The 16,093-nt window shown below is 39.3% G+C and overlaps 1 protein-coding gene across 1 annotated transcript in view; it reads left to right on the top strand.

The window, feature by feature from the left end:
- Positions 1-16,093, top strand: part of IGF2R (insulin like growth factor 2 receptor) — a 58,099-nt gene that overhangs the window by 19,255 nt on the left and 22,751 nt on the right. The window contains exons 8-24 of the mRNA XM_062490001.1: positions 980-1,142; positions 1,297-1,477; positions 2,198-2,301; positions 2,667-2,831; positions 3,518-3,658; positions 4,015-4,167; positions 5,076-5,207; positions 5,587-5,731; positions 7,097-7,274; positions 7,681-7,796; positions 8,171-8,333; positions 9,861-10,040; positions 11,080-11,181; positions 12,041-12,142; positions 12,824-12,998; positions 14,399-14,566; positions 15,121-15,264. Of these exons, the coding sequence (XP_062345985.1) occupies positions 980-1,142; positions 1,297-1,477; positions 2,198-2,301; positions 2,667-2,831; positions 3,518-3,658; positions 4,015-4,167; positions 5,076-5,207; positions 5,587-5,731; positions 7,097-7,274; positions 7,681-7,796; positions 8,171-8,333; positions 9,861-10,040; positions 11,080-11,181; positions 12,041-12,142; positions 12,824-12,998; positions 14,399-14,566; positions 15,121-15,264 (2,512 nt within the window). The remainder of the gene's footprint in view (positions 1-979; positions 1,143-1,296; positions 1,478-2,197; positions 2,302-2,666; positions 2,832-3,517; positions 3,659-4,014; positions 4,168-5,075; positions 5,208-5,586; positions 5,732-7,096; positions 7,275-7,680; positions 7,797-8,170; positions 8,334-9,860; positions 10,041-11,079; positions 11,182-12,040; positions 12,143-12,823; positions 12,999-14,398; positions 14,567-15,120; positions 15,265-16,093) is intronic.

Here is a 16,093-nt window from a genome sequence, read left to right as displayed (position 1 = left end):
TTGCATGGCAAGAGTCTGTCACTTACTGAGCAGGCTCATTAATTGTTTTTGAGTAAAAGCTGTAGTGTTCAGCAACAACTCAGTTTATGCAGGACACTGCTTGAGATGGGCAATTGCTAATGTTGTGCCATTTCATATAGTGATGCTTTTCATTGCATGTTAATGAAGAGGGAACTCTTCTGGCTAATACTTGGTTTAATGTTTAGTCCCTTATCTGACCTAGATAGGTACCACACTTCACTCTCCTTGCTGCAGAAATAAACCTGGTTCTTGTCTACTGTCACTTTGTCCTACCTAGCTATAGCTATGCACTTTTGCAGTATGAGTAATATTACTGATGATACTTGTGCGTATAAGATACCTGTGTATCTGCCAGTTGTTCTAGTGGATGGCAAAAATACAGATTTATTAAACAATTTGAATTTCTAATGTTTCGGTTCAAAGTGAGGAAAAGCAAGACTACTGCTTCTCCTGGACGTGCAAAAGATATCTCTGCAGAAAACTTATCTGACAGAAGGTTTGGCTAAGGAGTTCTCAAATGTGTATATGTTGATTTGGACCGAGGGAATCAAAGTTGTTAAAACACCAGTGTCAACAGTCTGCTTTGCCTTTGGAGAACATTTGACCTCTGCTCTCTGCACTGAGGGTTTTTCTGAGGCAAACACAATCCAAGCTTAGGCCATTTGGGCACACATCTTTGCTTTTTCCAACACATTAAGGGAAAGTACTTTTAAAAGTACTCTTACTTCTTCTGTCTTGCTAATGTCTGATGCTTTACTTCTTCTCCCCATCATTTATAAGACCTGTTTTATTTCTTCTCAACACCTATTTCTGAGAGAAATGTTTGCACATTTTAAATAATTTAGAGGTGAAGTGAATAATTTAGAGGTGATCTTAAAGGAATGTGATACTGTTACTTTAAAGATTATATTTCTAGTAAGTCTGCTTATAATTTAAAATCTGTTCTCTTCTGTTTTAGAGTGCAGGTCCCAAACTCACAGCAAAAACAAATTGCCGGTATGAAATTGAGTGGGTTACTGAGTATGCCTGTCACAGGGATTACCTGGAGAGTAAGAGCTGTCATCTGACTAATGAGCAACATGATATCTCCATTGATTTAAGTCCACTTAATCAATTTTCAGGTAAGATCAGTATTTTTCTTGGTTTTTGTGGTTTTTACTACTCAGTTTTGCATTTCCTTATTTGGGGACAGAAAAAAATGTCTTCTGTTGATATTTGGAGTTTTGTGTTTGTCCTGATGTGTACTAAAATACTTTTTTTTTTTTTTCCATTCAGAATTTGTCCAACCATATTCAGCCAAAGATGACAAAGGGGAATATTTCTATTACTTAAATGTATGTGGGAAAACCAGTGCAGGTAACTGCAAAGATGCTACAGGATACATTTCATCTTGCCAAGTAAAAGTTTCAAATAACCAACAAAAAGTGGCAGGAAGATTTGCAAACCAAACCCTAAGGTGTGTAAATGCTCTTTAGCCCTGCTAACTGGTCTCATTGGTCTTTGTTTCCTGCTTTGATGCTGACTTGTCACATAATCAACAGTTGATACAAAATGCATGCATTTTTGCTCACTCTTTTGTTAGAAAACCTGTAACAGTATACCAGGATAGCAAACAGGGGAGACAGTGAGGTTCCTGGCAGAGGCCATCATTGAGACAGGAAGACTTCTACTGATATTGTTATCCTGATTGCAGATTGTGCTGCACTGCCTGTTGTCCTCCTTTTTACATGTTTTACCTGTAAAGCGGTATCAGCAGAAGCTGATTCCCAAGTGGCATATGGGGATAATCGTTTGCATGAGGTTGTAAAGCAGAGATTAATTAATGTAGATGCGGTCTTCCATTATTTTGTGACAGGTTTGTTGAAGTGATCTTCCAGGAAGTATGACTTGCTCCTTTTGGAGAAACAACCAAGCAATAAACTATTGGGAATAGGTATCCCACCATACCTAGGGGACCTTTAGAGCATTCTTTAATCTCTATAGAAATTCATGAAAAAAAATCAGTGGATCCAGCCTTCATTGCTGTAGAAATGTTAGTATTGATGTTGAACTAGCTTTTGTTTTCCCTTGGAGCGAGACAATTAAAAAATGAACAAAAATGTGACTTCTGTTCTGTGAAGAACACTGTGTGATTGTCTGACCCCACATTTCTATCTAAAACTGACTTCTTACTCAGATACTCTGATGGGGATCTCACTTTAATTTATCCGAATGGGGATGCGTGTAGTTCCGGCTTTCAGAGAATGACTGTCATAAACTTCGAGTGCAATGAAACAGCAGGTGAGTTAAACAAGCTGGGACAGCTTTGCTCAGGATTTGACTCCCATGCCTGAAATGAATGCTTGCTTTGAGCCACAGCTAACACAAGAAATAAATATTATTACATTAAGCAGTAATTTTGATGGCTGGCAGGTTGTGCTGTGTAGTAACCTTGCTAGTCTAAATTTACACTGATGACTGAGAAGATGGAAATACAAAAGAGCCTTTTTTTTTCTTAGCCAATGGTAAAAAATCAGACATGCAAGTCCTCGGCAGCAAAAGGACTTATTGTCTTCCTTACTCATTGCTAGTCCTCAAGTCTCCTTTCTTTTTTCCTCTTCCCCCACTAGAAACCTCATATCTCTTCATCTGTTTTCCATGTTAAGGTAATGATGGTAGAGGAACTCCAGTGTTCACCGGTGAGGTTGACTGCACCTACTTTTTTACTTGGGATACAAAATATGCATGTGTTAAAGAGAAAAAAGATCTCCTTTGCAGAGTTACTGATAAGAGAAAACACTATGACTTGTCACCTCTTATCCGCAGTTCAGGTATGGTAATAAAAACTAGCTTTCAGTTACTTTTACAGTCCTGAATTTACATACCATCTCCAGTGCAATTCTTTAGCTGAATATTAGTCAGCTTCTGTTGTTCTTGGTGAATTTCTGGGATGCTGGTGTTTGCTTCCCTCATTCCCAACAGACTGAGCGCCTTAGTAGCTGGGTCTGCAACTGCCTTGGTTGCTGCCATCATAAGTGGTTTTGTCACAGAATCACAGCTTGGGTTGGAAGGCACCATTAAAGATCATCTAGCCTGACTCTTATGTTGTGGGTAGGCTCACCTTCCACTAGACCAAGTTACTCTAGGCCCCATCCAGTCTGACCTTGAGCACTTCCAGGGAGGGGACATCGGCTGTCTCTCTGGGCCATCTGTGCCAGTCAGGATCCACCATGGCTCAGCAGCTTCCACCCAGTGGCTTGTGCAAAGGGGATATCATTGGATCCATCCAAAACCAGCAGGATTTGGCAGCTATGGCTTAATGGGACAGATGCAGGTAGTAATCTCAGCTGGTGGGGGACTGGAGCTGAAATCAGGGCTTCTTTGTGTTGGGGGATGTTCTGAAGGAGAGGTCATCACACAGATGTGGGATACTCTATATAATAAAAGGCATTTTGGCATGGAGATGCTGAAACAATTTAGCCAGATGACTTCTTCTTAACGACCCTCTATATTTCAGAGTCGGCCCAGAACTGGGAAGCTGTGGACAGTAGCTTTTCAGAGGTAGGAAGGAAACGTTACTATATCAATGTCTGCCATAAAGTGTGGAAGAGAGGAGGAGCTTTCAGCTGTTCAGATGGTGCTGCTATTTGCTCTGTAGGTGAGTCAGGGGTTTTTGTTGGTGGTGTTTCTGGAATTCTTTTGGTTGTTTTTTTAAGCCTCTGAAGGCTTGGCACTTCCTGTGCAAATGGAGTTGGTTGTCCTGAGTGCCTTCATGTATTCAAGGAAAGAAGTTAGGATCATGTTTCTCTTGTGATCTCAGAGATGCTTGAAGAAAGAATGCAAGCAGCTTTTTCTAACTGAAGAGCCATAGGCTTTGTAGCTTGGTTTGGCTAGGTAAAATTGAACTCCTAATGATGTTTTCTCGTTAACTAGACAAGTGGAAAGTCTGAGTGTCTAACGGAAGCTTCACTTCTTTTCAGAGAAACAAAAGTTCTGTATTTACTGTCTTTCTAGATAAGCAAAACAACAGTAAGAATCTTGGAACATTTATATCTTCTCCAAAAAAGGTTGGAGAAAATATTCAACTTATCTATTCGAATGGAGATAGCTGTCCTTCTAAAGAAAAAGAAAAAATCCAAACGGTCATCACTCTAATATGCAGACCAGGTGAGAACATCCACACCCTGTTCACTGATCCAGTTAAAAACTGAAGGTTATCTAATAAGACATGAGTGCTAAATATTAGCCTGTGCTTTTGTCTTCTATGTCTTTCTATGCAAACGCTTGAAGCATCAGGGTTTGTTTACTTGGATGATGGCAGTGGAATTATAGGTATTTAGTTCTGTTTACCTTTTATGCAAGTACTTTTTAAAAATTCTTGAAATAAGTTGCTTGAAATAAGATTCTTCCAAACATGATTAAAGTATGCTTAAGTGCTTAAAGCTCCACAAATATCTGGAAGCTATACAAAGCACTTTGTCTGGATTTTCTTGATGGGAAAGAGTAGTTCTGAACTGAGATCAGATACCTTAGCGTTCTTTTCCAATAAGTATGGTTTGTGTCTAAACTGCTGGCAGTTTATGAAAGGCAGAAACATTTGTGGAAGTTAATATTGTTAATGTTGATTATAATAGCCTGCTAGTTAACTATCTTCCGGGAAAATAGAAAAAAAAGAAAAGAACTGTGTTCCTCTACGTCATCTTGAGGAGCCTGAAACTTCCAAGTGTGCTAGCTGTTAGGATCAGATTATGTGCTATTTGCTAGTACAGCTATTGCTTTGTAGTGAAACTCCAGTTTTGTATATCAAAGTAGACTTTTTTTTTTTTTTAATGTTTTGGTAGTTCTCAGGAGCAGATCAAGTCCTGCACCCTTACTTCTGGGGTAAACTTGTTTTGGGGAGTAGGATACAAAAACTTTGTGAAAAATAATTTTGGTTCCATTTTCAAAGAAGAGGTACTTTTAATAGTTATCTTGATCTGCTTTTGAGGAGAAATTAGTTTTTTAGGTGTAGATTCCTAGTTCCTGTTGGCAGCCTGGCTGTCTGTATGTGTAACACTTTGCTCTTGCGTTACCAGGTGATCTAGAAAGTGCCCCAATCTTGATGGCCGAGCATGAGTGTTCATATGCATTTGACTGGTATACTGCTGCTGCATGTGTCCTGTCTAAAACTGAAGGAGATGACTGTCAGGTGTCTGATCCTCAGGCAGGTATGTATTTCTGTTCAGCAAATCAAAACATCATTTGGGATGGAACTTATGCCACAACAAGTAAGTCCTTATGATACTCAAGAGCAAAGTGAATTCAACCTAATTCTAAACACCTGCAGTTTTAAGTCCATGCATATGGAAGATCAGAACAGCATGAGCTTAATATTCCCCTAGTGAATATAGGAAAATAGATTTACTGAAGTGAATCTCTGTATCAGAAACCATACTTTAGTTTGTCCGTTTTGTTTCTGAAACAGTAATTACATAGAAGGAGACTTATTCAGGCGGAGGTGAACTAGCCATGTGGCTGACTGAATCAAAACCTGTGAGAGATATCAGGACAAAATCAAACTGATGAAGTTTATTCTTTCCTGATTAGGCTTCTCCTTCGATTTATCACCTCTTGCCAAGGCAAAAAATTACTATACAGTTAATACTGCGGAGTACTTGTTTCACATAAGCATCTGCGGCAGTCTGCCTGATGACCTGTGTCACACAAAATCGGCAGCTTGCCAAGTGCAAAGGTGAGTACCTAATTCAGTTGTCTGTAAGAGAAGATCTCTTATTGCGTCATGTGTTGTCGGTGTGCAACAATGAACAATTTGCATGTAGAGTAATTGTTGGGCTATCTGTAATAGATTCAGGTAATTAGCATATAATTTGTAGTTATTACACTGCCAGCTGTTTCAAGCCAAATGCACATGTATGTAATCCTGCTTACAGCTAACTTGTGAGATGGAATGTGCCCACTTCTCTCCCTTTTGTTATCCATAGGGACTGTAAACTCTAGATTAACTGCTGCAGCTGTATTAAGGCAATCTACAATCCAGAGACTGAGAGTCAGATGTATTCCAAGAGCTAACCTAAAGAATGTGAGCTTGCTGCACTTGGGGTGTGCAGGGCACTTGCCTTAGGTGGAGGTGAAGCCCAGAGCTTGGATGTTGTGCTAGTAGAGGTTTAGATTAGATAGTAGGAAAAGCTGCTTCATGGAAAGGGTTGTCAAGCATTGAAGCAGGCTGCCCAAGGAAGTGGTGGAACTGTCATCCCTGGAAGTATTCAGAAAATGTGTGGATATGGACTTGAGGACATGGTTCAGTGGTAAAGATTTGGTGGTGGTGCCAAGTTGATGCTTGTAGTTGATGATCTGGGAGGTCTTTTTTCAACCTTAACAATTTCATGGTCTCCCTTAAATGGGCTGTTGCAGGCATGGTCCTACTGCTACTCTGACAGCATCATTGCTTTTGCTTCCTACAGACTGTCTGAAGTAGTATCTGTGCATCACAGGTTCCAGATCAGCCTGCTGCCAGAGATTGGGTACAGTGTAAACACTTGCAGCTGTACTTGAGTTAGCAGCTATAACTCTGAGTTATTCTCCAGCCCAGCACAGTTCACTGCAGACCCTAAAAATGTTCATCAGTGGAAGATGATCAAGCTAGGTCTGATACTCAGTGTTAAGTCTGAGTGAAGAAACACTCCTGAACCAAAGCTGGTACCTAGCAGGGAGCTGTTGTGCAGTGCTAGGTCTTCACTGCCCATGTGTAATCGGATGAAGCCAGTTTGACCCCAGCTGAATCTGCAATTTAACTTCTGCTTGGAGAATGAGAACTTGATGGTATTGTCATCCTTTTAGAGAAGGGAATATTAAAGTTTTCTAGATATCTAAGCAATATGCGACTTCCTTTCCAAAGGAGGACATCTGTTCATGTTTTAAATTTCCTTCTGGCAGCGTTCTTTTTATCCCAACTTACTGAGGTCTAAGCAACCTTATTTAATTATGTCTTATTATGCTATCTTGTATAAACTTACATAGTTACTATTTGTAAGACTTCTCATAGGGACAATTAATTTTGCTTTCTCTTCACTCTCAAAACTCACTTTTTCTTTTCTAGTAAGGATCAGTTTTGGAGTCTTGGACTGCCCAGTTCCAAACTTTCTTATTATGATGGCCTGATTCAGTTGACCTACAAAAATGGTACAGCATACAACAATGAGAATAAAACACAGCGCTCTACCCTTATAACTTTCCTGTGTGACCATGATGCTGGAATAGGTCAGCCTGAGTATCAGGTAAGTTCTATATGAAGAAAGACCAGTGAGCCGCAAGCTGTTTACCTGGATCTGGATTCTTACCTCACTCTGCTCTAGTCCCTGGGCCATGTAATTATTAGTGCTTTTGATCATCTTGTATTTCTAGCTGGAAAAAAATCTAAACTGAGTGAGAAGTAACAAATGGTAGGACTGTGTACACAGCAGATGGCAGTTTAACAGAACCAGGGCAGGATTTTTTGGCAAGAGCATTTTTGGTGACACAGGGAATGACAAGGTCTGTAACAGGACAGATCAACGCAAATCAGTCTGAGAAGGTATATCCCAAAACTAAGGGGAGATAGCAAGCTTGACATATAAAGGAATAGCTGTGAGTCGCAAAGTTGTCATGTGGAAAGCCTCTCTGACCTATTCTACTCATTTGTAGAAGGAAGATAACTATACCTACAACTTCAGGTGGTACACTGAACATGCTTGTCCAGAAATTCCGCTAGAATGTCTTGTGACGGATCGCAGCACCATGGACCAATATGACTTGTCAAGGTAGGAAAGTGACACAGGCAGTGTAACTTAGCTATTCTAGTTTGGTGTTCTGGCTGAAGCTGGTTTCCTGTGTAGGCAGCATCAGAAGCTTCCTGTTGTGACAGTCTCAACTTGCAAGTATGTTGAAATCCATCTAGTATGCTGACTTGCCTTCTAGGATATAAACTGACTTTTTGGGATGGTTTTGCTTATAAAAACATATTACCTTGTCAGCTGTGCTGTATATCCCAGGAGTATTCTTTCTAATAGTAACAGTTAAAAATGAAGGGGAAAAGTTAGTCAGGTATCCCTTAAGGTTTCTTGAGCATGAGAAACCTGGTGGGAGTCTATGGAGGATGTGTATTCTTAGAGCAGATCTTTCTCTTTCTGCTCAGATTAGCAAAATCTGAGAAGAGAGGTGAAAACTGGTATGCCATGGATAATTCAAGACCAAGTGAGCGCAAGAAGTACTACATAAATGTCTGTCGACCCTTGATTGCTGTCCCAGGATGTGACCGACGTGCATCTGTCTGTCAGATGGAATATAGGCATGTTTCTGTGAGTACCCTTTCCATCCCAGCTCAAAGCTGGTTTGCCTCATGAGTGGGATCGAAACAGACATGAATGAGATTAATACAGCCAGGTGAATTCTGACTCCTTGTGCGAAGGGATGTTCAGTGTACTGTAACTGAATAGGGATATTCTTATGTACTGTACATAAGAAAAAGGTAGAGCTCCTGTCCACCTCCTCAAAGACCAAAGCCTTGATTTTTACAAGTGTACCAATGTTGTGTTTGACATTCATGATTTTTTGCCCTGTGATTCAGAAGCAGACAAACTGCATCTCTTCTGTATGAATAGCTGGCTTCTCAGAGACTGCTAGGAATACACATTTCTTTAGAAACAGGCTGTCCTCCTGGATATTTTGTCATGCTTCTGGCTTGTTTTAGATTCAGTTGTGGAAAATATTTGTTTAAAGATCCTTTGTTGTGCCTCTACCCTCCCTGAGCTTTCTTTGGCTCTGAGGAGTAGATTAGGCAGGTGTTGCCAAGCAAACTTAAAAAAAACAAAACAAAAATAACCTGGTGGGCTTCTACTTCTGTATTGCCCCGAAATATAACAATTTATCATGGAAGTGATAACAGCTGACAGGCTGAATCAGCCCATTACCCACTGCCTGACTTCATTGCTGCTCAGAGCTGTAGGGAAAGTTGAACTAGAGGCTCACCAAGCCATCCTAATTCCTTCTATGAAACAGAGAGAACACCTTCTCCCCTTACTGTTAAAGGGGATGTGTTAGTGACTGAAGCCAACTGTTGCCCCCATGGCACTTGAGAGATAATTACTACTTGTTCCCTGTGGTAGCAATAGTCCTTGTTGTGTAAGGCTGCTTACTTTACATGTAGAGACACTTTAGGGCTTCACTGCTTGAGATAGTGGAGTAGAAAGTGAGCACGGTGGGTCAATCTTAATGCTGAGTTGTTAAAAATATTTTAAAGGGCAGAAGTCTATGGACAGCTGTTTTGGAGGTATGTTCTGCAGTTTGTTGCTGTTGTTGACTTAAAGTAGTTTCTTAGGACTAGAAAGCACCGGTTATGTTGAAGTGACAATGACTTCAGACTTTGGTAGTAGCACCTACTGTCTTTCTAGTGCTTAGTTTCTGTTATAGAGTTTTAGCCTTTGCTGAGCATGGCAGATTCCTAAAATCAATGCTGAGAACACCTGGAGGCTTACACATGTTGTTTTAAAGAGCTCTACAATAAATTCTACCTATTGCAGAAGACATAGACCTCCTTAAGTTGCTAAGCTATGTAGCCTGGGAGATGCAGATAGGTGTTCTGAGGTACTGCAATCACTTTACTGTACTAAAAATATAAGCAACAAAAATGAAACCATACCTGGTTTTGGAGGTTGTCTGTTAAATACATGCAAATTGAATACAGAATGGGAGAGAAAGGAGGAGGTATCTCTATGCCTTTGCCTTCAAAACTCTCAGCCTGTGAAGAAGAGTATTATTGTAGGTATCTTCTTTTTGGTTGTATCTATTTTTTTAGAAGTTGTTGACATGCTTTTCTTTATTTCTAGGGTTCTTTTTCTGAAGTCACCTCTATTAGTAATCTTGGTGTTGCCAGCAAAGAATTAGTAATTGAAAGACCTGGACATGTTTCTTTAACCTATGCAAATGGCTCCGTGTGCATCAATGCTGATGGAAAGACAACTACTTATACCACCACCATCCACTTTGTCTGTTCCAGGGGCACTCTGGTAAGGACAAATGATCTTCCAGTTGTTATTTCATCATAGTAGGTTTCTCATCCTGTAACATGAAGCCACATGAAGATGTGTAGTGTTTAGCAGACTTGTCGCAAGGGAGACTTCTTGAGGGTTTAAAACAGAGATATAAAAACAAAGCTGATTTAGATGCTAGAGAAGTATGTGTCTGAGTATTTAATCATAAACAAGAGCTACATAAAAACTAACAGCCTTGATGAACAATAATATTTCAGACTAGTCTAAGTAGCATGAAAAATACATGAGTACTTAAAACTGCAAACACTGTGGACACTCTTAAGCAGAAAAATATTGTAACATGTATCCTCAGGTTTAGGTTCTGCATTCTCTGTAGATTGTTGTTCTAGAATTCTAAAATCTATATGGCTTTTGGGGATACAACTCCACATACTGAAGTTTAGACTGAGGGGACTATTAGACTTAACCTTGCGTATACTTGTTCTCCCTGGTTTTTTGTGAATCTGCAGGTCTTACTCTCTCCTCACCCACATGATCTTTAGCCCAAGACGTGTGGTGAAAAAATCTGTGAGATGGAGCATTTATGAACTGCTTTGCTTTTGTCTGAAAACACTGACATGGGGTGTATATAATTAATAATCTTTTCACCTTGTTACCTCACCTAACAGACTTCTGTTGCTTTATTTCTGCTGGTTTTTTTTTTGTTGTTGTTGTTTTTTTTAATTTAATGATGGACTTTGTATTACACCCCAAAACTCCTGAAAGCTTAGTCTGAGACAAGGTCTAGTTATACATGTCTAGAGTAAATATTGAATTTAATCTGAATATTTGGGTGTCAGATTCAGTTCTTGGCTAATGCTTGGTGTTTAACTAGACAAAGTTTTCAGTGATGACCTTCAAAATAAACTGGGGAGAGGGAAGTGGGATGGGAATTATGTGCTTTTGTAGTGAAGTCTTTGAGAAGAACCTGACAGTTTCTCTTAAGGTGGAATCTCAAATGTGGCAGTGTTAGCTATTACACTTACTCTGGTCTTCCTCTTCAATCTGTTTTCAGAGTAGCAGCCCACGGTTTATAGCTATTTTGGATTGTGTGGCTACTTTCTTATGGGAAACCGAGGCTGCTTGTCCAATCAAGGAAACAAAAGATGATTCTCAGGTGAGAAAGGAGAGTGTGAGTTGCATTTGTAGTCTCAACGTACAATGTTTTTTTTCTAGCACTCTCAATTGCTGTGTTTAAATGGTTCTTGAAGAAAACTAACTAAAGTGAAGTCTTACATTGATCATGATGTAGTCTTATAATATCTTACAGCTTTATTTTTGAAGTGCTTCTGAAATGTCTAACTTCTGACCAAAGTATTCGGATGCTTTCTCTTGAGACCAGTTTACTTGCTCTTGAATGCTTCATTTAATGTTTAATTCCCTTGCTATATTGCTAGTAAAACTGAGTTTGTATCTAAGGCTGTGTATTGTCCTTGTTTTATGTGGATCATCAGATGAGACTCTTTTTTATTTTTCACACTAAACCCTGAGATTAGCTCAGTTGGATGGAGCATGGTGCTAATAACACCAAGGTTGAGGGTTTGATCCCTGTTTGATCCCCATATGAGCCATACATTAAAGAGTTGGACTCAGTGATCCTTGTGGGTCCTTTCCAATGCAGAATATGCTGTGAAATCTACTCAGTTGCCTCTGCTTTACAGGTCTCAACATAAACATGTTACTGTGAAGACGGCCCTCAGTTAAAATTTCCTTCTCTTAGCTAGTATGATAGATGCTGTCTGTGAAATTCCAGTTTGATATGTGGGTGTGGCTAATGTCAGTGGGCAAAAAGAATTTTAATAAATGTACAAAAGAATTGAAAGAAACCACTGCCAGAGCTGTTTTCTGGTATTCTGGTATGCAGGCTGGGAGTGTATCTAAATCACTGCTTTGGTTCTTAAGACAAGTTAGAGGTAAAATCTACACAGAAGAAATGTAGAAGGAGAAAATAATTTTGTTGTGACTTTTTTCTCCAGTCGTGCTCTGTGCAAGATCCAGACACTGGCTTTCTGTTCAACCTGCAGCCATTAGCATCTGAGGAGGGTTATACAGTTACTGGCAATGGGAAGACTTTCTCGGTAAGGATTTTGACTGTACAATCTGTTGTTTATGAGTACTGTTGTTGCATTTTTTTGTCTTGCTTAGTTATCTAGTGGAGCTTTCACTCAGTCCTCTTAGGAAGTATGAGTTGGCAGGAAAGCATTGTGGTTGAGGGAAGGAAAGAAAGATGACTTCATTCATCTTGGATGGTCTTAAAAGCATTAAAACTTCTGGTTCTTGGTGAACATAAGGTAGCCACACTTTTGAGGCTGCCTTTCTGAGAGTGATTTTCCCCTTATGGACTCTGCTGTGTACTACCAATTTATCTGCTGATTCTGAAGAAATTTCTAGGAAAAGCCTAGAAAGGGATTTAGTCTGTCCATATCAGTGTTCTTAATATAATCTGTATGTGTCAGTAATCCTAGGCTGTCACAGATAATATTGTAATGGTATCTTCAGGCCAAGAATAAACTTGCTGAACCACATCCTGTACTTCTAATGGGGAGAATTTGTGGACCCTGTAATCTGAAGATTGAGGATACTCTTACTGTATTATGGTTGAATTATAGTCTGTCATTTCCAGACTGCAAGACACCTGTGTTTTTTAAAATAGTTCTTGACAATAAAGACAATAGTTCTGTACTGATGTAGAAATGGCTATGTGGACGTTGTTTTTCTGATGCAGTTAATACTGCAGCTAATGTTTTCAAAACTTCTAGCTAAACATTTGTGGGCACTTGCCGTATTGTGGTCAAATCAACGGCAAAACAGCTGCTGGATGTGAAAGAGAAAACCTGACACCTGTGAGGCCACTGGAATTGGACAAAACCCTTTATCTATCCAGTGAAGGGTTTCTGACTCTTACCTACAGAGGTCCTTTTCGTGTGGAATCAGGTGAGTTCAGGAAATACACAGTGTATTGTAAAAACTTAGTGTGAGTGGTCTTCATTCCTTCTTTTGTTCAGGTACTGAAGTCTGTTTGGCTTGGTATTACTTAAGCAAGCAGGCTCATATGGAAATTTTAGGAAGAAATAAAGTTACACAGGGTGGTAGTTGCTCAGTTTTCAATAATACATGTGCATTTCAAAACTCTAGGAAATTGACTCAACACAGTGTGTGTGCGTGTGTGCGCGCGTGCGTGTGTGTGTATATATATGTGTGTGTGTATATATATATATATATATATATATATCAGGGTTTTTTTCCTTAGCAGATGAAAAATACTGGTCCTTGCATGGAGAAATAGATAGTCATGGATTGGGAAAACAAAATTACCTCAGGTTATTTTTGTAAGTGAAATAATACCTTTCAGCTTCAGTTACATAATAATGCTCTCTAAAGTTTTTCCATATCTGAAAGGTCAATTTTCAGTAAGCTTATACTCTTTTGTATGGAGCTTTTTTAAATTAGTACTGTAATACTTCATTTACATGTACTTCATGAATTTAAGTCTCTTTTGCAGATAAAATGAATGAAAAATGTGTATCTAGTTTTTTGATATGAGATGCTCTCCAATTATACTGAAACTGAGCTTCATAGAAAGAAATGTAACATCTTAACAGCAAAAGACATGGGGAAAACTGGGTTTTGGATTCAGGAACCTCAAATGCTTTGGCGTGCTTATCCTCTGTATAAATTGCTGGGGTGCGATCTCTTATTTTTGCAGTTGTGACATTTCTGTATATAATATATAACAGTGATTAAGCTCTTACGTATTTTGCTTTGAGAGATTCTACAATTTTTGTAACACTACTAAGCGTTTTGATGACAAATGCTACTCCCTTTGTAATTCTCCCTGACGTAATTCTGTCACTTCTTGAGGACTAAACAGAACTTAACATGCAGTGCTTTGATAGGATCAGTATTAGTTGTTCTTGCAGTCATGACACTGAACTTCTTACAAACAAACAGAACCCCCAAACCCAAAACTTTGTGTGATGTAATTTAAAAGCTGCTGTTACCACTGGTGGCGTTTTAAAGTATTTCGGTTTCTTCATATATTTCAAAGAACGTAAGGAACAAAGGTTAGTGAAGGTAATTATGTTCTTGAAAAGTGTCAAGGCATTTTGGTCTCTTAATTGTAGATGTGGTGGTGGCTGCTAGGCAATTTTTCATAGCTCTCTAAAGAAGGCTTGCATGTTTACAGCTAAAACCCCATAAGCAGTAAGGTAGTGTTGTCCTCAACGCAGTTAGTAATAAGAAACTGTTAGATAGTTTTGAAGTCAAGTATTAGTTTGAACTTAAATTCAAATGTTCCAAACAGAACCATCAGTAAATAAATGTTTGTTTTATAGGAACATCAGACATGTTCAGAGTGACTTTCATTTGTAATGATTCATATCCTGGAGAGCTTAAGTTTGTGCGTGAGGAGATAAACAGTGTGCTGGACGTCCATGATACTTTCTTTGAGTTTCACACAGCTCTGGCTTGTGCTCCTGCTCCAGTAGATTGTCAGGTTACAGGTAAGTACATGTAATTTAAGTGGGTTCTGTCCCATGTTGAAAGGATTAACTGAACAGCAAACTTCTGCTCAGTGGAGTGCTTTAAGAATTCCTGTTGTGAAGACATTTGTAAGGCTTAAAATCCTTGTAGGAGCTGTAGAGTGGGAGAAGAGGCAAGTTGTTTGAAGCAGGCTTAACTTACAAAAACAGGGAAAGAAGCTAATTTAAAACATTGTGGTATACACAAGAAAGTTGATAATTTCTTTAAAAACATTTAATCATTATAGTGACTGATGCTGCTTCAGCCTAACTCTGAAGAAAATGAGTTAATTTAGTATTGACATCTGTAAAAATGCACCTGTGAATTGTGGAGAAGTTACATTTAGGAAGTAACTGTAAAGGGAACTATGTTGTACATTTGACATGGTGAGGTTTTTGTGGCAACAGTGCATTCTCTTAATACATATCTAATGTGATTCTGAAAATTATTTTGAGTTGTGTATTCTTCAGTGAAACTTAAAATTTCAAATCTGCTGCAAGTGTTAAGTTCTCTCAGCTTACTGCATTTCTTCTAGATGCTGCTGGCAATGAGTATGACTTAAGTGACTTGAGCAAAGAGGGTGAGCCATGGGTTGCTATAGATACTTCAAAGGAAGCAAAAAAGCGAACATTTTTTTTGAATGTCTGCAAGCCCTTGCCCTACGTGACAGGATGTCCTGGTAAGCCAAGCAGCAAGCACGTCTTAACTTGTGTCTTCTGATGCAGGACCTTATATTTAGAATGAACTCCTTGGATATTTTAGTAAGATTTATTGACTCCTGTCCATTTAATTGCAGAAAGAGCATAGACTTGGGTGACATATATTGGGAATATTAATAAACAGACTTTTGCAAACTGAGAGCAGTCTTAATGCTTTTCAGGACTCTTGCATTGAGACGCATATTAATGCATTTGGGAAGATTGCACTGAGGGCAGTATTTGTGAGGATCTGTGATTTTAGTACTATTTTTAAAAGAAGATAGGAAAGTGTCATCGTTTAACCCCAGCCAGCAATCAGCCCCCTACAGCTGCTTTCTCACTTCCCTACCAGCAGGATCAGGGAGAAAATCAGAAGGGTAAAGGTGAAAACTTGTGGTTTCAGGTAAAGACAATTCAATGGGCAAAGCATAAGCTGGGCATACAAGCAGAGCAAAACAAGGCATGAATTCCTTCCTTCCCATGGGCAGGCAGGTGTTCAGCCATCTCCAGGAGAGCAGGGCTGCATCACATGTGACAGTAACTTAGGAATACAACCACCACAATTTCAAAAGTCCCTCTTTCCTCCTTCTTCCCCCCACTTTATATACTGACCATGTCATATGGTCTGGAATATCCCTTTGGGTCACCTGCCCCTGCTGTGTCTCTTCCCAGCCTCCCCAGTTTCTCTTGCCATGTGACAGTAGAAAAAAAGGAAAGGCCTTGGCTCTGTGTAAGCCCTGCTCTGCAATAACAAAAAAAATGCTCTATATTATCAACCCCTGTGTTCAGCACAAATCCAAAGCACAGCCC

The sequence above is a fragment of the Cinclus cinclus genome, chromosome 3 (genome assembly GCF_963662255.1).
Source record: "Cinclus cinclus chromosome 3, bCinCin1.1, whole genome shotgun sequence".
NCBI classification, from domain to species: Eukaryota; Metazoa; Chordata; class Aves; order Passeriformes; family Cinclidae; genus Cinclus; species Cinclus cinclus.
The sequence above is the reverse complement of the archived record's forward strand: the minus strand, read 5'-3'. Positions and strand labels throughout refer to the sequence as shown.